Source organism: Pogona vitticeps, chromosome 2 (genome assembly GCF_051106095.1).
Source record: "Pogona vitticeps strain Pit_001003342236 chromosome 2, PviZW2.1, whole genome shotgun sequence".
Taxonomy (NCBI): domain Eukaryota; kingdom Metazoa; phylum Chordata; class Lepidosauria; order Squamata; family Agamidae; genus Pogona; species Pogona vitticeps.
The window spans coordinates 6,933,961-6,961,148 of record NC_135784.1 but is presented as its reverse complement, the minus strand read 5'-3'; the positions used below and the strand labels follow the sequence as shown (position 1 = coordinate 6,961,148).

General features: G+C 45.8%; 1 protein-coding gene across 5 annotated transcripts in view; it reads right to left on the bottom strand.

The window, feature by feature from the left end:
* Window positions 1-598: 598 nt before the first annotated feature.
* Window positions 599-27,188, bottom strand: part of LOC140703755 (uncharacterized) — a 31,888-nt gene continuing 5,298 nt past the window's right edge. For 2 of the 5 annotated variants that reach the window (XM_078386982.1, XM_078386983.1), the window contains exons 3-5: window positions 26,150-27,098; window positions 24,298-24,423; window positions 599-3,256 (exon numbers count right to left, since the gene is read on the bottom strand). In XM_078386982.1, the coding sequence (XP_078243108.1) occupies window positions 1,364-3,256 (1,893 nt within the window). In that variant the 5' untranslated portion in view covers window positions 24,298-24,423; window positions 26,150-27,098 and the 3' untranslated portion in view covers window positions 599-1,363. Of the gene's footprint in view, window positions 3,257-16,365; window positions 16,688-24,297; window positions 24,424-25,308; window positions 25,707-26,149; window positions 27,099-27,188 lie in introns of those variants that run through there. The other 3 variants (XM_078386984.1, XM_078386985.1, XM_078386981.1) reach the window with 3 other exon arrangements.

Below are 27,188 nucleotides of genomic sequence, written 5' to 3'. Positions count from 1 at the left end.
TGCATGCAGACAAAACATTGATAACACACCTGCTCGTTAGCATTGCTCGTTAGCGCACGGATGTAATCCATCACTATGAAGCTTACTAGCTGTTAGTATTGTTTACTCTGCACTATAAAATAAACCTCTCACTTGGGTGAGGAGAGCTTTTGGTTCATGACTCTTGTCTCCGTGTCTTGATTGCTGGATCCTGAACCAGGATCCCTCTTCAAGAACCGGTTGTATTGATGAAGATATCAGATAATATACAAGGGATGGAGGACCACCCAGTAAGAGATGTAGCGATAGCAGATAAGGAAATTGAGGTTGAAAAGCAAACTTTGAATGATATTGTTTCCCCTTTTAAAATATGGAAGAAAAAAGAGTCGCAGAAACAAAACAAGCACAGGGAGGAAAGGGGAGGGGAGAGCAGGATTTATATTATTTTGGGTCTGCTGAGTGCATTCTCAAGAAAAAAGGAGGGTGAAAGAGGGGATATATTTCACAATTGGCCTTGGTGTTCTGATGCTGTGGGAATAACATAGATTTAAGCTGTATTACACGTATAAGTTGAAAGCTAAAGAGGTTAATACATAGACAAAATAGTCAAAAGAAGAAGAAAAAGAAGATGAACCTTTATTGGAACATGAATAGATTAGATGTTTATATACTTGATATGTAAGATTGAATGATTATGCATTTGATGTTTTCTTATTCTCAAAACCCTTTTTCCATTCCCCCCCACTGCCCTTTGCCTTTTGTATTCCTTCCCCATTACCCAATAGTTTTGAAAATAAAATTAAAAAATTAAAAAAAAAAGATGCCAGCCACAGAGACTGGCAAAAAGTTAGGAAAAACCACTTTCAGAACACGGCCAAGAAGCCCGAAAAACCCACCACAACCATTAGCTCATGGCCGTGAAAGCCTTCATGAATACCTTGTCCATGTACCTTGTACTACCCGCTTCTGGGGCTTAAAGCACTTACTGCAGGCACGAAAGGTGGCAGTTTTGCACCCACAGTGACACCCTGACCCATGATTCTTATCTCTTCAGATAGAGGTCATCGCGACAATGATGACTTAGGCTATTGGTCTAATTCAGGCTTTCCACATTCAGTGTATTGATATGAACAAAGATATTTGCTCCTAATGAGGCTCTGTTCACACTCTGTGTATTTCTATGCTTTCTCCCCAGTGTGAATTTTTAGATGAGACCTAAGGCTATTAGTATGACTGAAGCTCTTTCTACATTCCATGCATTTATAGGGTTTTTCCCCTATGTGAGTTCCTTGATGTGAACTCAGGGCACTGCTGTGACTGAAGCTCTTCCCAAATTCCATGCATTTATATCATTTCTCCCCAGTGTGCGTTCTTTGATGTCTACTCAGTTGACTGTTGCAACTGAAGCAGTGTGCGTTCGGTGATGTGAAGTCAGGTTACTGCTCTGATTAAAACTCTTTCCACATTCGAAGCATGTATATAGTTTCTCCCCAGTGTGAGTTCTTTGATGCGAACTCAGATTACCCTTGTGACTGAAGCTCTTTCCACATTCCAAGCATGTATATGGTTTCTCCCCGGTGTGAGATCTGTGATGTGAACTTAGGTGACTGCTGCGACTGAAGCTCTTTCCACATTCCATGCATGTATATGGTTTCTCCCCTGTGTGAGTTATTTGATGTTTTCTCAGGGTACTGCTGTCACTGAAACTCTTTCCACATTCCATGCATTCATATGGTTTCTCCCCTGTGTGAGTTCTTTGATGTGAACTCAGGGTACTGCTCTGACTGAAACTCTTTCCACATTCCATGCATTCATATGGTTTCTCCCCAGTGTGAGTTCTTTGATGTGAACGCAGGTTACTGCGCCATCTGAAGCTCTTTCCACATTCCATGCATTTATGTGGTTTCTCCCCAGTGTGAGTTCTTTGATGTGAACTCAGGGTATTGCTGTCACTGAAGCTCTTCCCACATTCCATGAATTTATATGGTTTCTCCCCGTGTGAGTTCTTTTGATGTCTATTCAGGGCACTGCTCTGAGTGAAACTCTTTCCACATTCCATGCATTTATATGGTTTCTCCCCAGTGTGAGTTCTTTGATGTCTATTCAGGTCACTGCTCTGACTGAAACTCTTTCCACATTCCATGCATTCATATGGTTTCTCCCTGGTGTGAGTTCTTTGATGTGAACTCAGGGCACTGCTGTGGCTGAAGCTCTTTCCACATTCCATGCATGTATATGGTTTCTCCCCAGTGTGAATGCTTTGATGTGAACTCAGGGTTCTGCTGTCACTGAAACTCTTTCCACATTCCATGCATTCATATGGTTTCTCCCCTGTGTGAGTTCTTTGATGTATACTCAGTGTACTGCTGCGACTGAAGCTCTTTCCACATTCCATGCATTTATATGGTTTCTCCCCTGTGTGAGTTCTTTGATGTCTACTCAGGGTACTGCTGTCACTGAAACTCTTTCCACATTCCATGCATTCATATGGTTTCTCCCCAGTGTGAGTTCTTTGATGTGAACTCAGGGCACTGCTCTGACTGAAACTCTTTCCACATTCCATGCATTCATATGGTTTCTCCCCAGTGTGAGTTCTTTGATGTGAATGCAGGTTACTGCGCCAGCTGAAGCTCTTTCCACATTCCATGCATTCATGTGGTTTCTCCCCAGTGTGATATCTTTGATGTGAACTCAGTTGACAGCTCTGACTGAAGCTCTTTCCGCATTCCATGCATTCATGTGGTTTCTCCCGAGTGTGAGTTCTTTGATGTGAACTCAGGGTACTGCACCAGCTGAAGCTCTTTCCACATTCCATGCATTTATACAGTCTCTCCCCAGTGTGAGTTCTTTGATGTGAATGCAGGTTACTGCACCCGCTGAAGCTCTTTCCACATTCCATGCATTCATGTGGTTTCTCCCCACTGTGAGATCTTTGATGTGAACTCAGGGTACTGCTGCAACTGAAGCTCTTTCCACATTCCATGCATGTATATGGTTTCTCACCACTGTGAGATCTTTGATGTGAACTCAGGGTACTGCTGCGACTGAAGCTCTTTCCACATTCCATGCATGGATACAGATTCTCCTCTGTATGAGTTATTTGATGTCTACTGAGGTGACATGCATTTATTTGGTTTTTGTCCTGCATGAGTTCTTTCATGTGACATCCATTCCTGCCCAGTTGGATTTTCAATTCTCTGATTTTTTCCTTCTTTATGTGTTTCTGCTGAGGATGCCCCAGGAGTTGCTGGGCGATTCTTCTTCTCCTGTTCACCATCTGGTAGATTAGAAAAAGAAGAGAAACAACCACTTCAGAAATGTGCAGGGCTAAGGAGAAATGCATTTGTGCTCCATCTGAGTTACGGAGGAGGAAGGAAAGACAGGCAAGAAGGTGAGGGAGGAGAACCAGGGTGGGTGTGAATCTGGACCTGAGGGTGTTCCTTTGGCCTTGAGGTTGGAGGGGCACTTCACTGAGGAACCTTTTGAGGGGAGGAGTCATGAAGGAAGGAACATTTCCACACCCCAAAATGTACCCTCAAAGTATATTAACTTTATTTCCTTCTCAATTTTCATTAGGTAGAGACAGATTTGCAGCCCTCCCTTAATTATTAGCATCAAATTCTATTCTGAAAAGTCTATTTTGATGTGATGTCATTATCCCATTAAAATGCCTTTTAATGAAAACTGTAGATTGCGTAGCAATTATACAAGAGGGTCACGACTAAAAAAAGGTTGGGAAATACTGTTCTAGGTGCCTCTTAAGGAGAGATCACCATGATCAGCAGCAGTTATAATCAGTGGGGAAAGGACAAAATAAACTGGAATAAATTTGAGACAACGTTATTTAATTAGAATAAGGAGGAAAAATACTATTACTAGACTAGGATAAGGAGGAATAAATTTTACTAAAATTGAAAGATTTTAAAGAGCAACATTTTGAAAAGTTGAAATTAGAACTTAAAAATAATTTAAATGATTATAGGAAGATCAGCCATCACAATTTGGTCAAATTGTCTCATCTAAAATGAAAACTGTACCGAAGATCTATTTTTTAATTCTCTTTTATAAATCCTCCCAATGAATGTCATGAATTTTTCCAGAAAATTAGAAAGGATTGTCTCAAAGTTTATTAAAGTGAAAACAAATATTTGAATTAAAGTATTGGTTAGCAAAAAAGAACACCATGGGGGGGGAAGGAGAGTGTTGGAAAAGGAACAGTTAATGTGGATGAATGAGATGCAGCTCAATTATTAGACTGGAGAACAGATAAAGAGTAGTGAGTGCTCAATGCAGGGAACTGACAAAATCTTCAGAGATTATCCTTTAGTGGGAGAAGAGAAAGGACAGGTCCATGAAAGTGACAGGATGTAGAATTTATGAGATGCTCTTCTAGGTAGAGAATCACGAGGCATTTCTGAAAGCAGGATAGGAAGCAGAGACGCCCAGGGAAATAGGTCCTGAGTTATATAGAATCTTAGAACTGCAAAGCTAGAAGGGAAGTGAACGCCCAACCTCTGACTCCAGAGTGAGAGATCAAAACCAAGGCGTGTGAGAGGAATAAAAACTAAACTTTATACATTGAAATGGAGAAGGTATCTGACCCCAACGAAATTAAATATGACGAATTCTAAATTCTGCACACTGTTGAAGATGGGATCACGTTATCAGTCCTTGCCTCCTGCCACCAAAGGCAGGGTAAGAAGATGCAGTGAGTTCAGCGGCTGGGCAAGGAAGCAAGGGCCTCAGATCCTGCCTCTTGCATCCTTTGAGAAGAGGTTTGGCAAGCTCGAAACAAAAAAAACCGCATGTAGTCAGGAAGAGAGCAGTGGTTTGAGGGCTATCCCATGTTTTGCACCGAGGGTAATCTGCACGACTACCTGCCTCTTGGGCAAAAGTGTCATGGGTATGTCCTTGTTGCAAGGAGCTCGAGGAAAAAAGAAACAAGCCACCCTTCTTGGGGGACCCCATACGAAGGTGCTTTTTACACAAATGCCTGAAGTGTCTGAGCAAAGAGGGGAGAACTGGCACATTTGGAGGCTAGATATAACATGGATACAGCAGCCACGATCGATTCTGCAGTCCCAGGCTATCCAGGAGGGATAGGGAGGGAGTGTGTGGGAGGTGGGGTGGCCATCTGGGTCAAAGAAGGGATAGAATCCAGCAGAATGGAGATGGATGGTGGGTCTCAATCCATCATAGAATAACTGTGGGTTGGGTGTGCTATCGTCCTCCAGATCAGATTTGGTTTCCGAAGGGCGAACTACCCACAGATGAGGAAACTAAAGACGTTGAACTAAAGTTGAAAGAGAAGGTAAAAAAAATCTCTCCAGATGGCATGGAGTCTGTTTAATACAACGGTAGTCAAGGCCCAGCGGAAGTGAATACCAATTTTTAAAAGGGCTCAATTAAGTCCAAGAAGGTTAAAGAGCAGAGTTACAGAGGTTTTAAAGGGAAATGTGTGGTCTTTCCGTAAACAGAAATGCTTCCCACGTGAGGAAAAAAAAACTCCGGCAAAAGACATGTAAGCAGATGACATAGAAGGGCAAGAAAGAATTAATGGAACGTATGGCCAGCAGTATAAAGTTTAGGCATCCTTCAGTCTTGAGAGACTATGGTATCGTGCTCTGTATGGAGGACTTGGAAGAGCGTCTAGTGTGGCTGAGAAGGCCAATTCGAGAGTAACAATCCCTTCCACACTGAAGACAAATACAATCTGTATCCTGTCCAGCTCCCTGATTTTGGTGCTTTCGTGACTGCCTCTTTGCCTCGGTCTGCTGGACAAGGGTCTCTTCAAATTGGGAGAGGCCGTGAGGCACCCCCTGCCTCCAGGCTGAATGCTCAGATGTCAGGGTTTCCCATCTGTTGAGGTCCATTTCCAAGACCTTCAGATCCTGCTTGCAGATCTCCTTGTATCTCAGCTGTGGTCTCCCTCTGGGGTGATTTCCCTGCACTAATTCTCCATACAGGAGATCTTTGGGAATCCGACCATCAGCATTCTTACAACATGCCCAAGCCAACGTAGATGTCGCTGTTTCAGTAATGTATACATGCTAAAAATTCCAGCTCGAACTAGGACTACTCTATTTGGAACTTTGTCCTGCCAGGTAATACCAAAAATCCGTTGGAGACAATGCATATGGAAGGTGTTCAGCTTCCTCTCCTGCCGTGCACAAAGGGTCCAGGACTCACTGCAGTACAGGAGTGTGCTCAGGACAGAGGATCTATATAACTAGATCTTGGTGTATGCCGTCAGCTTCCTATTGAGCCATACTCTCTTTGTGAGTCTAGAGAACATGGTAGCTGGTTTGCCAATGTGTTTATCCAGCTCGATATATAGGGAGAGAGTGTCAGAGATCATTGAGCCAAGGTACACAAAGTCATGAACAACCTCCAATTCTTGCATGGAGATGGTAATAGAGGGATGTGAGTCCATGCCCTGGCCCATGACTTGTGTTTTATTCAGGCTGATTGTTAGTCCAAAGACTTGCCAGGCCTTGCTAAAACAATTCATGAGTTGTTGGAGGTCTTCAGCAGAGTGGGCAACAATGGCTGCATCATCGGTGAAGAGGAAGTCCCGCATGCATTTAAGTTGGACTTTGATCTTCGCTCTCAATCTGGAGAGATTAAAGAGCTTTCCGTCTGATCTAGTCTGGAGATAGAAACCTTCTGATGCATTCCAAAGGCATGCTTCAGCATGACAGCAAAAAATCCCAAACAGGGTCGGTGAGAGGACACAGCCTTTGTCAAAGGGATTTGATGTTGAGCCATCAAAAACTACAGTGTCCTTCATTTCCTCATGAAAGGACCTGATGATGTTAAGGAATTGAGGTGGACATCTAATCTTGGAACTATTTTTAAAAGGCCATCCCTGCTAACCAAGTCAAAGGCCTTTGTAAGATCTATAAAGGCCACAAAGAGTGGCTGTTGTTGTTCCTTACATTTCTCCTGCAACTGTCTGAGGGAAAATACCATGTCAGTAGTGGACCTATTAGCTCAAAATCCACACTGTGATTCTAGATGTACTCTGTCTGCAAGCACCTGGAGCCTCTTCCGCAGAACATGGGCAAGCAGCTTCCCTACAACGATGAGAAGAGAGATACCACGGTAGTTATTGCAGTTGTCTGTCTCCTTTGTTCTTGTACAATGTGATGATATTTGCATCATTCATGTCCTGTGGTACTCCACTGTCGCTCCAGCAAAGACGAAAGACTTCATACAGTTCGGTGGTGATGCACTTCAGCACTTCAACAGGGATGTTATCCTTTTCATGTGCCTTGCCGGAGGTGAGGGAATCCAAGGCCGCTTTTATTTCTGCTAAGGTTGGGTCGCTGTCCAACTCTTCCAAGACAGGGAGGCACTCAATGTTATTTAATGTTTCCTCAATTACTACATTCTCTCTGGAATATAGCTCAAAGTAGTGCTGCACCCAGCGGTCCATCTGCTGTGCACGGCCCTGGATGATCACACCTGTAGCAAACTTTAAGGGAGCAGATTTCTTCTGTATTGGACTTAAAGCCTGCTTGATACCATCATACATTCCCTTGATGTTACCTGTGTCCGCTCCTAACTGTACCTGAGAGCAGAGCTGAAGCCAATAATCATTGGAACATTTCCTGGCAGCCTGTTGGACTTGGCTATGAGCAACTCGAATAGCTTGCAAGTTGTACTCCCTAGGACAGACTTTGTATGCTGCTAGAGAACTCCTCTTATCTTTGATGACCAGCATCAACTCCTTCGAATGGGCGTTGAACCAGTCGGACGTCTTTTTGGTCTTCTTGTCAAATGTGGACAAGGCGGTGTTATAGAGAGCATTCTTGAAATGTTCCCAACGCTCAGGTGCATTTGCCTCAGCCGGGCCTGGAAGGGTTTCCTCAAGCGCTTGGTCAAATTCCCCCACTTTTCTTTGATCGCGAGTCTTGCTGATGTCAATACGTGGTCTTCCTTCCTTTTTCATGTGATACAATCTCTTTGTTTGCAATTTTACTCTACTACACACCAGGGAGTGATCAGTAACACAATCAGCACTCTGTTAGCTGTGTGTGATTGTAATACTAGGAAGGCTAGAATGTCCAGTGAGGATCAAATTGAGCTGATGCCAATGCTTGGCTCTTGGGTGTCTTCAAGAAATTCTGTGTTGAAGCTTCGTATTGAAGAACATGTTGGTCACACAAAGACCATAACAGCAAAAGTCCAGCAAGCGTTGGCCATTTTCATTCATCTTTCCAATGCCAAAACGGCCTAGACAAGTGGGCCAAGAATTGTGATCAGCACCAACTCTAGCGTTAAAGTCTTCAAGAATGAACAGCAGGTCTCTCTCAGGGACTTTTTTGATAGTAGCTGCCAGATCGTCATAGAATTTGTCTTTGACTTCAGTTGTGGACAACAGTGTTGGTGCATATGCACTAATGAGGGTGACCGGTCCCGCTGATGAGTGGAGCTGCAGAGACAGGATTCTTTCACTCCCCACAGTAGGTGGAACAATGGATCTCAGAAGAGCATTTCTGACTGCAAAGCCCACACCATATTCCCTGGTCTCATTTGATGGTTTTCCCTGCCAGAAGAATGAGAAGTTTTTTTCTTTGACAGATCCCGAGTCAGGCAGTCTTGTCTCTTGCAGGGCAACAATGTCCATCTGCAGTCTACTCAGTTCCATGTCAATGACAGCTGTCTTGTGCATGTCATCTATTTCCTGCAGGTCGTCAGAAAAGCCGTAGTAAGAAAAGCCAGGGGTCACTGTCCGTATATTCCAGGTGCCCAGCTTTAGGACAGATTGTTGCATAGTGCAGGGTTATCGATCTGCTTGTTGGCTTTGACCCTAAACCTCACGCACCCCGTGAGGTTAACAGACTGTGGCAAGGTAGCACCTTACTGGCTGGGGGCTGCCCAGCTTAAGGCGGGAGGTAGCTACCTAGTAAGGTGCAATGACCTCTCCCACCATCAGAAGTAGCCCCTAGTGTCATGCTCTAAGTAGCCCCTGGTAACTGCTACTTCCCATGTTGTTTCGACACTTTATGTGAAGCTGGAGTATCCTCTCCAGAGCACAAAGCCTGGGTAATGTAATATGGGTGATAGGCTGTTACCTAAGCAGCAAATCCCCCCTCTCCACATTGCTGAAATAGTCCAATGGAAAGGCAAGAGCAAATACAACTGGTTCCAGCGACGTCGCATGACTTGACAGATGACACGAACTGGCTAGTGTTACCAGTGCAAAACGATTTCAGTTAGGTGCACCTGAAGTGGGGTGTGGGTAACTCTCGAGGATTTGTCTCCAGGGGGGGAGCAGATCTAGTAGAGAGGCACCTAAACTTCAGAGTGAGGGAACTGACTTATGAGCTCTGGAAAGTCCATTTTGTGAGGGAGATTGGCCCAAAGTAGGAGGCTGTTGTGACTTGGTCTGAGAGTCCAGAGTTGGGAGAACTCGGACGGGACAGACAGGCCAAGGGCAGCGAAGATTTGGGATTTCTTTAGTGACCTACAGAACCTGAGAGAAGGTGAAGCTGTGGTGGATTTTGAAGTAGAGCCAAGGGCAGAAAATTAAAGTAGCTCTAAATCTGGCAAGAGGCCCGGTGAAGGGGCAGAAGCCATTAGAGATTGCAGTAACAAGCCTAGCCGTATCTGTTGGTATACCCTGTTAAAGAGTGTCAGACCTAAAGCACAGCAAGAAGAAAAGTATTTTAAACAGAGGCGTGGAAATTGACAGGAGCCTTTTGAGTTAGTAAAATGCCTCTCACACGCAGTCAAATGGCAGAAATGAGTGAACTAAGAGACCAAGCGATGTCAGACTGGTCTGGGGATGAGTCAAATGGTGAGGGAAGAGTTGCCTCAGTGCAGGAAGAAGCTAATGGGGGACAGTTATCAGAACTGAGGAAAATTCAATTAGCCCAGGAACATGAATATAGGATGAGACAATTAGAAAAAGAGAAGATGGAAAAGGAGGCTGAAAGGGAGAGAATTGAACTGGAGAAGGAACGTGAACGTATGGCCTTTGAGATTAGAAAGCTGGAATTGATGAACCAAAACAATAACAACAACAGAGATTCTGGTACTGAACCAGGCCAGTTATCAAAATCAGATTTGAAGAAATTTCCTACATATAAACAGGGGGATTGTCCTGAAAACTTCCTTAAAATCTTTGAACGAAGTTGTGCTGATTTTTCTGTGAGGGAAACAGAGAAAATGATAATTTTGAGGTCTCTCCTGAGTGGAAAAATGGCTGATGTGTATGCTGATATGCCAGTTGAGCGCAGTAAAGATTATTCAGAGTTCAAAAAAATGGTTTTCAATCGATTTGGCATTAATTCAGAACATCTTAGGCAGAAGTTCAAAAAACTTACTAAAAGATCAGATGAATCTTATACACAACTTGGTTTTAACTTAGAAAAGTGCTTAGATTGGTGGCTTGAACAGGAGAATGTAAAAACTTTTCAGGAATTGAACAATGTTGTGGGCCTGGAGCAGTTTTATTCCTTACTCCATGGGGAACTTAAATTTTTAGTTCAGGAAAGGAAACCGACTGACGTTAGAGAAGCTGCTCAGATAGCTGATTTTATTTCTCAAATAAGGGGTCCTAGTTGTTATGAGGGGAGAGGTGTGAGGAAAACATGGGACCCAAAGTTCTCTAAGGAACAAGGACAGAGACAGACTAAAGTAGGCGGCTATTTTAGTGAAAAGCCCTCAGAACAGGGCCAGCACAGTAAACAAGTTTTGGAGGGAAAAGAGAAACTTGAAAGATTTGATGAGAAAAGCTCATGGGGGGAGAGAATCTGCTTCATTTGCAAAAAGAAAGGCCACATTGCTGCACAATGTTTTAATACAAGGCAAAATAAAGAAATTCCACCTCAGAAAGTTAATGTAAAAGAAGCAAAAGCTGTATTTTGTGTTCAGAGTAAACCTCAAGCTTCTTCTACTGTAAGTTCTGTTACCATGGAAACCTAGGCAGAAGCAGTTAGGAGCTCTGAATTGGATACATTGAAGGAGCTGCCTCTCGCTGAAGTTGTCCACTGTTATTACATAGAGACTAATACTCAATTATTGGAATCTGCTGGGGACAGAATAAAGATTTTTGAAAATAACTATACTGCTTTGAGAGACACTTGTTCTCAAATTTCTATTTGCCACTCAGACATAGTACCACAAAGTTGTATGATTGCTGGCCAGACTCTATCTGTGAAAGGGATTGGGTCAGAACTAGTTTCATTACCTGTAGCTGATTTGAAAATTGAATATCAAGGTTGGAAGGGATTTTGGAGAGTGGGGGTGTCTTCTGAGATTCCCCTTTTCTTATTGGTAATGACTTAACAAAGCATGTCAAGAGTGCCCTGGTGGTAACACGTTCACAATCAGTACAAAGTGAAGCCAGTAATGAGACTGACTCTCAAGAGCAAGAGAAATTTGTACCCCAACCTGAGGCATTCTCAGTTGAAATACCTCAGAAAAGCCTCTTTGTCAAGGAACAAACAGCAGACTCCACCTTAAAAGACTGTTTTGGAAAGGTGACTGATAAAGATTTATCACCTGAGTGCCCTGAACGTTTTATTATTAAGGGTGGTTTACTTTATAGGGAAAAACTGAATAATATTTCAAAAGGGGGGCCTGAAGTTAAGAGACAGTTGGTGGTGCCTGAGAAATATCGCCCTATGATTCTGGAGAAGGGACATGCAGACATTTTCTCAGCTCATATGGGGATAAACAAGACCAAACAAAGAATAGCCCAAAACTTTTACTGGCCTGATATGGGTAAACATATTAAGAGTTTCTGTCAAAGATGTCATATTTGTCAGAGACAGGGCTCTAACTGTGATAAAACTAGAGCAAAGCTATGCCCATCACCAGTGATTTCAACTCCTTTTACACGTCTAGGGGTGGATATCATAGGTCCATTGCCCAACGCCACTAAGTGGGGGAACAGATTTATTTTAACTATAGTAGAGCATGCAACGAGATATCCGGAAGCGATCCCATTACGTAATATAGAGACCCAGACTGTAGCAGAAGCCTTAGTAAATTATCTGAGTAGGATGGGTTTTCCTTCTGAGATAATCACAGACTCAGGAACCTCTCATACATCCAAACTTATGAAAAGGTTAGGCAGGGGGGTCGTTCACGTCAATGCCCTGAAGCCTTATTATAGAGAATTGAACCAAGTGCTGTTTGCAATAAAAGCGGCTGATAAGGAGGAACATGGGTTGCCCTTCGGGGAAGGGAGGGGCCCACAAAAGTTCAATCCACAAGAGGTGCAGATCAGCCCTGCTCTATCCAGAGAACAGCAGAATAGTCGTAGAACGCTAGTTACAAAACATCAAGAAGTGTTTTCAAACAAACCTGGTGTTGACAAGGGAGTGCTACCCAGGACTGACACAGGGAATGCTTCTCAGTCTGTAACACCATATAGAGTAACATGTTATTACTTTGACAATATTCGCAAAGAGCTAGACGAAATGCTGAACGATCAAATTATTGTACACTCATCTAGCGCTTGGTCAGCCCCTGTAGTTTTAGTAGACAAGCCGGATGGCAGTGTCAGGTTCTGTGTGTACTACAGCAAGTTATATTCAGTAACTAAACCTGATGCTTATCCTATGCCTAGGCTTGATGACCTAAGTGAGACGATTAGAGGTTGCAGAGTCATATCCTTTTTAGGTCTAACCAAAGAGTGTTGGCAAGGAAGAAGTGATCCTAGGGCCCAAGAGAAAACCGCAGTTTGCAGTCCATTTGGCCTGTTTGAATTTAGAGTCCTTAGTTTTGGCTTGCGAAATTCACCAGCAACATTTCAAAGGCTCATGGACCATACTCTGAAAGGGCTCAGTGACTTCACGGTAGCTTATATCGATGACATAGGGGTCTTTAGCAACACCTGGCAAGATCACCTACATCATTTAGAATTAGTGCTACAAAGATTGAAAGATGCTGGCTTAACCGTTAAAGCTAGTAAGTGTCAGCTAGGTAACACAGAGATGAAGTACCTAGGTCACATAGTGGGAGGAGGCCTAATCAAACCTTTAGAGGCCAAGGTAGAAGCAATCCTGAATTGGCCCAGACCTACCACTAAAAAGAAAGTGAGATCCTTTTTAGGTCTGGCAGGGTATTATAGAAAGTTTATACCCGGTTTCAGTGAGATTGCTGCACCTTTATCAGACCTGACAAAGAAGCAGAGCAGCAACAGCGTTTCCTGGTCAGAAGAGTGCGAGATGGCGTTTGGACGGCTGAAAGATGCTCTAACCAACCATCCAGTGCTGCATGCTCCTGACTTCAGCAGAGAGTTTATCATCTACACAGATGCGTCTAATGCCGGTGTGGGAGCGGTACTGTGCCAACAGGATGACAGCGGAGACCAACATCCGGTGGCGTACCTGAGCAAGAAGTTGCTTCCCAGGGAGAAGAGTCTTTCTACCATCGAGAAAGAGTGTTTGGCGATCATCTTCGCGATCCAGAAGTTGAAGGCTTACGTCTGGGGTTAACATTTTACCTTGTGCAGTGATCACTCACCTCTGTCGTGGTTGCGGACTATGAAATCACAGAACAGTAAACTGATGAGGTGGGCGCTTCTTTTGCAGGACTATGATTTCGAGGTTAAGGTGGTCAGAGGGACTATAAACTGTGTGGCTGACGCCTTATCCAGAAGACCGGAAGACAACATCTGAAGGACTTATGGTCTCTGTACATGGTATATGGCAATGTAAAATGTTTGGACAGTTATGTGTTGTGCTATGATAAATTTTGTGCATTGCATGTTTTTGTATACCTGTATGGCGGACGTGTAAGTATATTTGAATATATAGTTATAGTAAACTGTGTTGTTAAGTGAGAAATGTAATGCTTTATGTTGTTTCAGTTGTTTTGGGGAAAAAGCACCTTAGCTTTCCCCCACAAAACAACTTATTAAAGGGGGAAGGTATGTGACGTATGCCATGACGTCACCTGCCTGTCTTGGCTAAGGCTGGAGTTTCCTGGCCTATGGCAGGGCAGGAGGTGTGTCTTAAAGGGGTGGAGTTTGTGTATATAAGGGTGAAGTGTAAAGAAGGGGAGAGGGCTGAGATAGGGCTTGAAAGAAGATCTGTAGACAGGGTTAGATATAGGTTAGGTAATTGAGTGTTAAGTAACAAAGGGTTAAGGTCTGAGAAATATAGTGTGACAAGTGATTCTTTTACTCAGTGATTTACATTTTAGTTTGTATTCAATAAATCATCATTTTTATTTTTAAATCCATACTAAGTCTGATGTGTCAGGTTTATGTGTGGTTGGTGGCAGCGAAGTAGTGTATGTGAGTGTGAAGGATCGTGACCTGTCATCTCTTGTGGTGACGCAGGAGGAGGTGGCAGTCGCGACAGGGAGGTATTCATTATTATTATTATTATTATTATTATTATTATTATTATTATTATTATTATTATTTAGCATAGCATAGGCATCCTTCAGTCTCGAGAGACTATGGTAACATGCTCTGAATCGAGGAGTGTCTTCTCCAGAGCATGAAGTCCGGGCAAGGTAATATGGAGGATAGGCTGTTACCCAAGCAGCAGATCCCCCCTCTCCATATTGCTGGAATGGTCCAATGGAAAGGCAAGAGCCAATACAACTGGTTCCAGTAACGTCGCAGGAGTTGGCAGAACGACACATGCTGCCTTCGAGACTCCAGCTCCGGATTTTGCCTCGAGGTTAACTCCTGAAGCCTATAGCCGCAAGGTAGTGGAGGTTTGAAATCAGAGTTTTCCTTCTCCTAGATGGGCTGCCTTCCATGGCTGACGAGCCCCACCTACCCGGCCTGCTCCCTAGTAGTGAGGAGGTATGGTCCGCCCCCTAAGACTTTCCTGTCCCCCAGGTGTATGCAATGCTATTTGGCTTTCCTATTTTATTTATTTAAATATTTATTTATTTATTTGATTTACACCCCGCCTATCTGGTCTACTCGACCACTCTAGTTGGCTTCCAGTATATGATAAAACAATAAAACACAAGAACATTACATAATCATTTAATACAGTTACAATAAAATAGAGTGAGAATAAGAAGGAATAGAAAAGAAATCAGGTATTGACTGGAGGGAAGGCCTGGATGTACAACCATGTTTAAAATTGGGTTTTAAAGATTCCCAGCGTAGGGCCGCACGAATCTCTGAAGGGAGGTTGTTCCAGAGGTGAGGAGCCACCGCCGAGAAGGCCCCGTTTCATGTCTTTTCCTTCCGGGCCTCTCTTGGCATCAGGCCCCTCACCCTCACCTCCTGGCTCGCGTGGGTGATCCGGGTAGACCTTGGTGGGAACAGGCGTTCCGCCAAATATCGAGGTCCTAAACTGTTTAAGACCTTGTAAGTAAGCATTAAGACTTTGAAGATGACGCAGAAACGAATGGGCAGCCAATGCAATCCGGCCAGAGTTGGAGAAATATGTTGGTATTTTCTCACTCCAGTGAGGAGTCTGGCCACCACATTCTGCACCACCTGAAGTTTCCGCATCAGCCTCAAAGGCAGCCCCATGTAGAGCGGGTTACAGTGGTCTAATCTTGAGATTACGAGCGCATGCACCAAGGTAGTGAGCACCCCCACATCAAGGTAGGATCGCAGCTGGGCTATACGCCTGAGGTGAAAAAAGGCGGTGCGGACCACCGACGCCACCTGGGATTCCATAGTGAGCAGTGGGTCCAGATGGATCCCTAAGCTGCGGACCCCATCCCTGGCGGGCAGAGTCACCCCCCCAAAAGAGAGGGAGCTTCCCAAATCCCCAATTGTGGGGGCTCCCACCCTCAGTACCTGTGGGGAAATTGTATGCCTTTAAAATGTATATATCTATGGCAGTAGCAAATGTATATTATAAATGTATATAAATGTATATATCTGTATGCTAGTAGCAGACATCATGCTAAAACTGCAAGGCTAATGTCCAGTAAGGATGATCATTAACCTGCTGTCTATTGTCTCTGGTTAATGTTGTTAAAGTGTCTACCTCAGGAATGTTTACATTGTCTGTATATTTGGAGTTATCTGTGTCTGTTTACTATTAACTGTCTGTTTACCAGCCTGTCTGTTTACCAACCACTCTGTTTACTGATGCCTTTGTATTCAAGGAAATTAGCTGTCTCTGTTTACCAGCACTCTGGTTATTCTGCTGTGTATTCAAGGAAATTAGTTACCTCTGTATTGATTAACTAGTGCAAAGGTAGTAGAGTACAATAAAAAAGGGGGCGCAGCAAAGGAGGAGGAGATTCCATCTGGACAGAGGCCTGACGGCAGGCTGTCCTTGTTCATCCGGATCCCGCCCTGAAACATACCCCTGAGCGCTCGTCTCCTTTCTCCTTGCTGGTCAAGAGGGGAGGGAGGTTTCATCTGCAGATCCCGAGACTGGCTTCATCTGCAAGACCCCTACTTCCCCTCATCTTGCAGATCCCAACAAGTACCTCCGTTTTGTCCGGGTTCATCCTTAGCCCGTTCTCCTGCATCCATTGCAGTACGGTCTCCAGGCAGCGCTGAAGGGACAGAACGGCATCTCTTGCAGTTGGTGAAAAGGAGATGTAGAGCTGAGTGTCATCAGCATACTGATGACACAAAGCTCCACAACCCCTGATGACCCCGCCCAGCGGCCTCATATAGATGTTGAACAGCATTGGGGAGATAATCGACTCCTGTGGAACCCCACAATTGAGACTCCACAGGGCCGAGACACTCTCCCCAAGCTGCACTCTCTGGGGACGGTCCTCCAAGAAGGAACGGAGCCAGGCCAATGCCAGGCCACCTATTCCCAGCTCAGAGAGACAATTTGTTGTATTATGTGCATGATAATGGGAGTAGGAGGTTGGTGGTACCTTCCAAATGGAGACTGAAGGTTATGGAATTGGCTCACGATATTCCCTTGGCAGGACATTTAGCGGAAGAAAAGATGAGGGCCAGAATTGAACAATGATTCTGGTGGCCTGATTTGAGGAAGGATGTGAAAGAATACTGTATGACTTGTCCTCAGTGTCAGAAAACCCAAAAGAAACCACCTGCAGGAGCGGAATTAATACCACTCCCGCTTATGGACCACCCTTTCCAAAGGATTGGTTCGGACATCGTGGGGCCTCTACTTAAGTCCCAAGGAGGGCATACTCATATCCTGGTGATTATAGATTATGCCACCCGGTATCCTGAGGCCATTCCACTTAGATCCACAACAGCCAAGGTGCTCGCATGGGAATTGATGCAGGTGTTCTCTAGGTTAGGGTTCGCAAAGGAAATACTTACTGACCAAGGGACGAATTTCATGAGCCAAACCCTGAAAGAGTTATGGCGCCTCCTAGAGGTAAAACCTATTCATGCTGCCGTATATCATCCTCAGAGTAATGGCTTAGTCGAACGTTTTAATAAGACCCTAAAGGGTATGCTAAGGAAGTTGGTTATGGAGAAGCCCAGACGATGGCACCTGTTGGTGGCACCACTAATGTTCGCCATACGGGAGGTGTCATGGATTTGATTATGAAAATAGAATAGTGTTGTATTTCATAAGATTTAGTTCAGAGCTGCAACAAAAAAGCTAGAAATCTGCTTATGCCCAGGTGCTAATTAGAGAGAAAATGTACAAGGTCAGTTCTTCTCCAGCTTAAGAAAAAAAAAAGAGTTAAGAAGAGCAAGCTGACCCATATCTTATCTCAACTCCATGGACAAGGACATAACTTCTTAATTTAAGAAAGATGGGCGAAGAGAGGAGGAGGAGAAGGTCGGAGAAGAGATGGAAGGGAGAGACGACACACCGAGAGAAATGCAGCCGACAGGACTTTATTTTTGCGTAAGAATGCTTATTTAAGATATAGTTAGTGAGTTTATTATTATTCACTTTATAGAGGAAATAACTGGTGGCTAAGGCTGGGGGTTATTTTGGAAATACTAAATGACGTTAAACTAAGCTTGTTGAAATGTTATCTTTTGTAATAAAATATAAAAAGACAAATTGTCTGTAAGCTGTCTCCTTGTTTAGACCATGCTACAGTAGTAAATTGGATATTTTTGACTAAGATTATTTTGATTTGGCCACATTACCATATTACCAAAAGAGGGTCCTAAAGTAAAAAGAGGAAGAGCAGACCTTCCAAATTGTTTATTTAAAATCGAGACAGACTTGGGTGAAGGAGTGTGAAGTCGCCTAGAGCAAAATTACCGGACCCGGTTTTGCTGGCATTAGGGACTAATCATTCTGAATCCCTCTCTGTCTCGTGTAAAGGCAGTTCTAAGGAACGCTTTTACCACAGGAGGTACCACAATCCTCTACGGGGTTCTCCCCGTTCGAACTGATGTATGGGTGGAACCCCAGAGGCATTTTGGATTTGGTGAAGGAGAGATGGGAAGAGGGTCCGGATGAGGCTCAAATAACGATTCAGCAAGTAATAGAAATGCGGGAACACCTCCGGATGGTAATGGGTCTGGCTAGGGACAATCTTAGCCAGGCCCAGGTGGGGCAAAAAAGGAGATATGATCAAAAGGTTAAGATTAGAGAATTTGAGCCGGGCCAGAAAGTCTTGTTGTTGATGCCTTCCGAACATTCCAATTTGTTTGCGACCTGGCAAGGTCCCTATGAAGTGGTACAAAAAATAGGTGATGTTGATTATGAAATACATATGCCAGATAAGACTAAGAAAAAGTGAATTTTTCATGTTAACCTGCTGAAGGAATGGAAAGAGTGAGAGGCCTTATGGGGGGAAGTGGAGGAGCATGAATTTGGGCCAGAGGTCAACATGTGGGGTCGGCCGGAAGGCAGGTTACCTATAGATGAGACTTTACCTGCTTCTCAACAACAAGATTTGGTACAGTTGGGAAGAGAATTTCAACATTTATTTTCAGGAGTTCCAGGTGAAACACCATTGATACAACATGAGATACATACTCCGATAGGAGTGGTTACCTGATCAGGGAATAGAACTTGGCCGTATAACCTTAGGGACGCCATAAGTAAAGAAGTAGAAGAGATGTTGCAGTTAGGGATTATTGAACCCAGCTACCCGGTGATGGTACCAAAAGCAGACAGGAAAATGAGGTTGTGCGTAGATTTCCGTCAGTTGAATGAAATTTCCAAATTTGACGCTTACCCCATGCCCAGAGTGGACGACCTATTGGAGAAGTTAGGCAGGTCGGTATATGTGACCTCGCTTGACCTCACCAAAGGTTATTGGCAGATACCTTTAAGGGAGGAGGACAAGGAGAAAACCTCTTTTGTGACACCTAAAGGGTTGTTTCAATTCAAAAAAATGCCGTTCGGATTACATGGTGCTGCCGCCACTTTTCAAAGATTAATGGATCAGGTTCTGGCCCCAGTTAAAGAATTTGCAGGGGCTTATATTGATGACATCTTAATACAGTGGGGTCTCTACTTAAGAACGTCCCTACTTAAGAACAATTCCACTTAAGAACAGCTCCATTTGCTAAATTTTGCTTCTACTTGAGAACAAAAATCCAAGATAAGAACAGGAAAAAAAAACTTTCCCGCTCTTTTTTTAACCTTAGGTCATCTTTGGTTAAAAAAAGTTCTCCCCCTAGTGGTAGAGCACGCATTAACCAGCTTTGCATTAGTTCCTATGGGAACTAATGCTTCAATGTACGAACGCACCTCTACATAACAAAAAAATAGCCAGAACAGATTAATTGGTTTTCAGTCCATTGCTTCAAAATTAGCTTCGTCAGAAGTGCTTTTAACACTGTTCCCTGACCTAAGGGGAAAAAAAAGAAAAAATATCCCCCTCTAGTGGTAGAAGGCGGAATAGCAGATTCCCATTAGTTTCTATGGACGGAAAAGAGCAGATACAGATTAAATGGTTTTCAATGCATTCCTATGGGAAATGCAGATTCTACATAAGAACTTTTCCACTTGAGAACCACCTTCCAATACGGATTAAGTTCTTAAGTAGAGACCCCACTGTATATAGCAAATCATGGGAGGAGCACATGGAGCACATACGGCGGGTGCTTAGGGAGATCGAGAAGGCTGGATTAAAGGTAAATCCAGATAAATGCAAGATCGCGTGGAAAGGGGTGCAGTTTTTAGGGTTTCAGGTGGAAGGAGGGAAAATACAACCAGTGTCCGATAAGGTAGACAAAGTGGTGTCTTGGACTGTGCCGAGGAACAAAAAGGAAGTACAACAATTTTTGGGGCTGGCGGGATACTATAGACAATTTGTCCCCAATTTCGCAGAGGTGGCTGCTCCCCTGACAGATTTGACACGGAAAAGGAAAGGAAACCTATGGGGAGCAAACAAACAGCACGCCTTTAAACAACTTAAAGAGATTTTGTCAACCTTACCCTCCAGGTACGCTCCTGATTTTAATTTACCTTTTCTAGTACAAACGGATGCTTCTGATAGAAGTATTGGAGCTGTACTTTCTTAAAAGAGAGGTAAAGTAGAATACTCTATAATGTATCTCAGCAAAAAATTGAGCAATCGGCAACAGAAATATGCGACTATCGAGAAGGAGGCCCTGGCTGTAAAATGGGCGGTACAGGCTCTGAGGTATTACCTATTAGGAGCCCCTTTTACGCTGGTAACTGACCATGCACCCCTGCAATGGCTCAATAGAATGAAGGATACCAATGCCAGGTTGACAAGATGGTACCTTAGTTTACAACTCTTCTCGTTCCAGGTGCAGTACAGAAAAGGGAAGGCTCACTCTAATGCCGACTATTTCTCTCAACAGGAAGGGGAAAAAGAGGATCTTCCATGGAGGACAGCCCACTCGGAGAGGGGGGCGTGTGAAGGTGTAGGTCAGAGTGTGCCGTCCTCAGAAGAAAAGGACCCGAAGGAGGAGAGTGGTTGCGCAGAGGGGGTCTTAGTGGAAACAGAACAAGAGGAAGAATTACAGAGGAAACCGACGGAAGTGTGTTTGGTTGATGAGGGAGGAGCTGAACTGGACTTGATCATGTGGGAGGAGGTGAAAGGGGAAGGAAAAACACGCGGGAGTTCAGTTGGTTGGGGGAAGGCGAGCTGGGAAGATGTATGAATAGAGGGGTGCAGACCGACTGGATAACGGATGAGAAAGGCCGGGCTGACCTTGCTCAAGGCTTCCCTAATATACAGAAGGGTGGGGGATTGTTACCAGAGCCTTTTCCACCTGGCGGACGCGGTCGTGTTTACGAGCCCTTAGAATGGAGGGTCTCGGTTTTCCCGGCGAATTACCCTGGTGGGGGCAGGAGAGTTATCTGCCCGGGCCCAGAATTCCAACAGAAGCCCCTAGAGGGGGATTGGGCCCGACATTCCTGCTGTGGGACCATATGTGCCGTACGGAGTGCCCCACTACGACCGCTAACGGATTGCGAACGTTTCGGCCCGGCTCCCTGGTAAGGGAAGAATTAAACCCAACCGTTGTAAAAGCTAAGAAGTATAACGTGTTGACGGATGAAGTGTTGAAGGATCCGTTTCATCCCGTTGAGTTGAGTGTACATTCAAATAAAGCTGTTGTTTCGGAAGAAATGGACTCTCCTCCTTGTCTCTTTCCCGCCTTTCCCACCCAACCCCCCCCGGCTGAAGACGGACCTTGTCACAACAGTATACTCTTTGGCCTTTGAGTGAGAAAAAGGGGGCAACTCCCCCAGACATCCCCCTCCCCAAGGGCCAAACCCTGGACCCCCCTTCACCAACCTACCTCTGGCTCTGTCCTTATTTCCTCAAATAACCCTCCAAAAAAACCCCTTTCCTGCCCATCAGGGATTCCCCCCCTTCAGTCTCTGTGTTTGATTTTCAACCCCCTTTGGGGGGGTCATCTTCATCATCATCATCTCCAACAGTCCCCTTCCGTCCTTGTTTCAAAGGAAAGATGTCAAAGCCCCCCAACTCATTTTCGTGGGAGATGGACACAGCTCAAAGGGGGCGGTTTCCTGCATCAACCCCCTCCCACCCAGCTGACCACCACCTTCTACCCCAACACTCCTGCTGCCCTTACTTCCCCTTGGCAGCCTCCCCTTCCTGCACCTTTTTGGCCCTGTTCCCTCAGGGGTGGGTGTGGGTGGGGGGTGGCAGGGACAGGCCCGCCACCCCCCGCACCCCCTCTTGCGCCACCCTCATGGCAAAGCGCCGCTTTCAGAGGTGCATTTTCACTGATGAAATAGCCCCAGGAGGCTTCCGAAAGCGGCGCTTTGCCTGGGTGGGGGTGGGTGGCAGGGACAGGCCCGCCACCCCCCCGGGCCGCTTTTGGAAGCCTCCTGGGGCTATTTCATCAGTGAAAATGCACCTCTGAAAGCGGCGCTTTGCCGTGAGGGTGGCGCGAGGGTGGCGCGAGGGGGGTGCGGGCCTGTCCCTGCCACCCATCCACCCCAACCCATCCCCACCCCAGCAAAGCGCTGCTTTCAGAGGCTTCGGCAGTGCATTTACACTGCCTATTTAGCTGCTAGGGAAGGTTCTAAGAGCAGCAGCAGCTCCCGCCCGTCAGCTGTAAGGCGGGGAGGGGGAGGGGCTGGAGCAGGGAAGATGGCTCCAGTTCTTTTCCGGGATGATCGCTTCCCCCCCTTATTGCAAGCTCTGCAAAAATGGAGCATTTACGATGGGGGGGAAGCCATCATCGCAATGCGATTTTTTCCTATAGGAAAAATCACAACGTGATGGCAAAAGCAATCCCAAAATCTTCATCGCTATGTGGATTCTTCGTTAAACGGGGCGCCCGTTAAGCAAGGCACCACTGTATTTGCGTGTGTGGGGGAGCTTGCCTTGCGAAGCCATTTGCACAGAGAAGCCCCTCCCTCCCTTCCTTCCTGAAACCCTTTGAGTTGGAGGAGGGAACATAGAGCTAGAAAAGAGGAGAGAGGAGCTGGAATATGTTGTTGGACAAAAGACTACAGTGAAGGAGAAGAGGGAAAGCAGTTAAAATTTCCCAGTCTTGAGGTATTTAAAGGGCAGTGTGGATCACAAGCTAAACCTAAAGGTTGGAAGCAGTCTAGAATTAAAAGCATCTGCAGATGCTGACTGGGCAACTGATCCTGCAGATAGAAAGGCAACTTCTGGTTTAGCAGTCTATCTGGGGGAGGCTTGTATGATGTGGACGTCCAGGAAAGAAGCAGGAATTTCCACGAGTGACACAGAAGCAGAAATGTGTTCTTTGCATGAGTTAACTAAAGAACGAGTGTGGATCAAATCCTTAAAGATTTAAATGTTAATGTAACTGAGCCTGTGCCTATTTTTATAGATAACACAGCATGTATCCGTTTATCTGAGAATATAAGTCTAAAAGGCAGAAACAACTAAAGAACTAGCATGGATCAAAGAGATTTAAAGACCTGATCACACAAACACATATGTACAAAATACTATGATGTAAGGCAGGCTGTAAAAGAGGGAAAAGTAAAAGTTGAATTTTGCCCTGGTAAAGACCATATTGCCAACCTATTTACGAAACCTCTTCCAGAAGGAAGACTTGTAGTTTTGTCAAGTAGAACCGGAATGTTCAAAACTTTATTTAGGAGGGGTGTCGAGATATTTGTAATGGAGCCACAGAGATGGGGGCAGCTAGCCAGCCAATCAGCCAGAATTGGGTCAAAGGGGGGGGCAGGTGATGGAGCTGACTTCCCTTCTCCCCGGCTGGCTCTTCTCCTCTGTGCTTTTCCACCTCCCATTCATACCTTTTCCAATCCATAGCTCACTTCTTGAAAATGTCATTGTATACAACACAGCATCTCTCTCTCTCTCTCTCTGTGTGTGTGCGTGTGTGTGTGTGTGAGAGAGAGAGAGAGAAAGGGAATGGGAGATCAAGAAAATTTGGCTTACAAGCCTTTTATAAGCCATGTGTTAGATGACCAGAATAGCTGCTGATCAGTTTTGGAGGAATCCTTAAGGGGTCTTGGCTACAACCGGACACAGTGAAAAGAGGGTAGATGGCACTACAGGAAAAATTTGGGTAAAATCCCTTCCATCCCACTTCATTAATTTATTTAGTGAGGAGGGAGAACTTTTCATAGATATTAATCGGTAGAAAAGCTAATATCAGCCTCTGAGTCTCTTGCATTTGGGGGCATTGTGAGCCAGATTGAAATCTGAACATTTTAAGGGCACGTTTCAAAGCTCTTATATCCCACATCTACAATGGGACAGAGTGGGGTGGGAGGGGGGAGTAAATAATGAGAAAGGCTATTGCTCTGTATATGTACTGGACAATTGATTTTTAAAAATAAATTCAAAACCTGCACTGGATCCCAACTCCTCAGTCACATGCAGCCGCAGAACAAAATGCTTTCTTAAATGTACGCTAATGTTCTTGACTGTGGCACAGGAGCTTTGGGCTCCCGACACACACGCTCAGGGTGTTTCTGTTCACAGAGGCATCTTGGTGGGGCAACCAACCCTTATCCTTCACAGTCTTGACCCAAGGGGCAATGGGACCCTTACCTGGAGAGACTTTAATCTCAGAAATCATTTCCAGCAGGAGGTCCTCATGCAGAGATCTTTAGCCTCGATCCAGAAGATCCCACCCTCTGAATTGGAGTCAATACGGGGTCTCCTCCTCAAAGGACACTGGACGCGGGAAGGAGAAAAGGCAACACGGGTTTATCCTCCAACCCTTTTCCTGACATGCAGAGAGACTTTCTTGCTATCTGTCCCCCAAACACTCCCAGCTGGGACGGGGGAACTGGCCGGCTCCGAGAGCCCTTGCCTGGACTGAACAGGTACGTCATGGGTATGAAGGAACGGAGGAATGTGTTGATTTCAGGGATTTATAGAGGGGTTGTCTTAGGGCTGCTACTCTAAAGGTTTTCCAAGAAAGAGCCTCCCCAAGACTAACATTCACCCCACAAAGAGGGCAAACAGGGCATTAGAAGCAAAATGGCAAAAAAGGGAAACAAAATTTAACTTTTTAAAAAGGGATGGCTCTCTTCTCCCCCCAAAAAGGAATCTAAAAGGCCCCATGGCCAAGTGTACGGGGAAAATACCTTGGTGTGTGTGTGTGTGTGGGTCACCTGGAGAGTTGGTCTGGAAGAAAAGAGGGAGGGAGCAGGGAAGACGGAGGAGGGGAGAGAATTAAGGGGGGAAGAAACCCAGTTACCTCTCCTTCCCTTTGGACCCCCCCCAAAGGAAGGAAAGCAAAAAAGGAAAAGGGGGGGTTTCTATGCAGGAGGAACCCCCCCCCAGGATGATGCCCTGCACAAGCACATGCATGTGGCATGAAGGGGATCTGGCGAGCTCCCTTGTTCCACACACACACACCCCGGGGTGAGAGCGTGACCCCCCCCCCTCACAGAAGAAGGGGAGGAGGGGAAAAAGGAGGTCCTTCTTTCCTTCCATGTGGAGCAACGGGGGCGGGGTAGCCTCCCTCTTCCCCCCACCCCGCGTGGTCCCTGGGGAGCCCCTAATGTTCATTTTTGGAAATCCCCTCCAAGCCACAAAAATTCTCCTACTGACCTCCGCGCTCCTCCTTCCGGGTCCTCTGGCGGGAAACGGGGAGGAAGACCATAGAGTTGGGAGGGGCCCCTCCTGCTCCTTACTACCTCTATGGTCCCGCCTCTTCTCTCCCCCCCCCCCGTTGCCTGAAGGGAAGAAATGGAGTGGGGTAGGGAGAGTTAATTCAGTAATTAATAAGACTAATGAGGAGCCCCTCCCTTTTGTCTTCTTGGGGAACCAGAAGGGCAGCAGGCGGGAAGACATAAGAGGAGGCACTTTGGGGGGGTGGATGGGGGGACCCCAGGTGTTGACCTGAGAGTAAGGTTTTCAGGGGGGGGGAAGAGAGAAGAGCAGAGGAACCCCCACCCCCTCTTCTTCTCCTCCAGGATCGGGAGGAGGCTCTTCCTGGGCCCCCTCGAAGGAAGGAACCCGTGGGGGGGTCTCTCCATGTGGGGGGGAGAGGGTCGCCGGCGCCATCGCCTCTGCGAGTCTCCTCTAAAGGGGGAGGAGAGAAGACTGAGCTTCGGGGGGGGGTGAGGAAGGTTCCTCCTTTGGGGGGGGCCTTTGCTTGGGGAAGGCAAGGAGGGGGAGGAGAGCATGGGGGGAGGGGCAGGGTTAGGGTCTCCCATCCTCTCGAGGCAACGCCCCTCCCCCGAGGAAGAGGAGGAGGAAGAAATGCTGGGGGGGGGTTGAAACGAGAGTCCTTCTTTATTTCCCTTCCGGGCCGAGCAACCACGGGGGGGGCTGATTGGCTTTGCTCCGATTTTTTTCCACCCGAACCCCCCCCCCCGCGAATGTTCATTTTCAGAGATCTCCCGCCCCCCCCAAAAAAAAACCACAAGTGTCTCTTACAGACACACACCTACCAACCGACCTCGCGCACCTTCCTCTGGCGGAAAGCGGGTGAGGAATATCATAGAGTTAGGGGAGACAGAGAGGAAGGCAGACTTCCGCTTCCGGTCCCCTTGGGAGAGGCGCTCTTCCTCCTTCCTACCTCTATGGCCCTTCCCCTCCCCCCTCGCTTAACGGTTTCCTGAAGGGAGGGGAGTGAGGGCGAAGGGGGAGGGGTAATAATTATTAAGAATCATTACGATCCCTCGGCTTTTCGTCTTCTTGGGGAAAGGGGAGCTATCAGTAAGAAATAAGTTAAAATATTAAAAGACAAATTAATATATGATTTAAATTAAAAGGTGAAAACATGGAAAAGATTTAAACTATGTGCTAAAATGGGGTTCAGGGATTCACTTATACAGTAATTTTCAAAAGCCTGCCTGAAGAGATGGGTGTCTGGCCTTTTTTCAGAAAGGTGACAGGGAAGGAGCCGTTCCTGATCTCAGGGAGAGGGGGCCAAAACAAAATTAAAATTACAAGATAAAGGGGAATAGAGATGAAGGCCCTTGGAAGCCATTGAAGAATTACTTGTTCTTCAGGGCCACCAACTTGTCAAGGCATCGGGTCGACCAAAAAGGCCAGATGCAGGGAAGAGGGTTCCCATCGGGAGACTGGGATCTGGGGGTCTCGTGGTGGGGCGGTGGGGGAGAAACCTAGGAAATAAGACCGAGAAGGGCCCTGGTCCTGATCCATCACAGGGCTCTCTTTTGGTTCTGATGACCCTGTGAAGGAGCGCTCTCCAAATCGCCCGGTCCTCAACGGTCCTGCTGAGCTCATGCATCAACTCCAGGCTGGGGCTTCTTTTCGGGAGTCCGTCCATCTCGTATTGGGTCCTCCTCTTCTGCTGCCTTTCCCAGCCTGAGGGTCTTTCCCTGCCTTCTCATGATGAGCCCCAGATAGGGTTGCCAGATACACAGGTACTAAAAGGAGGACATAAACAAAAAGGAGGACAAAGGAGGACATATTGAATGTTTCATTTGAATCGTTCCAGATTAAACCCACAATCAATA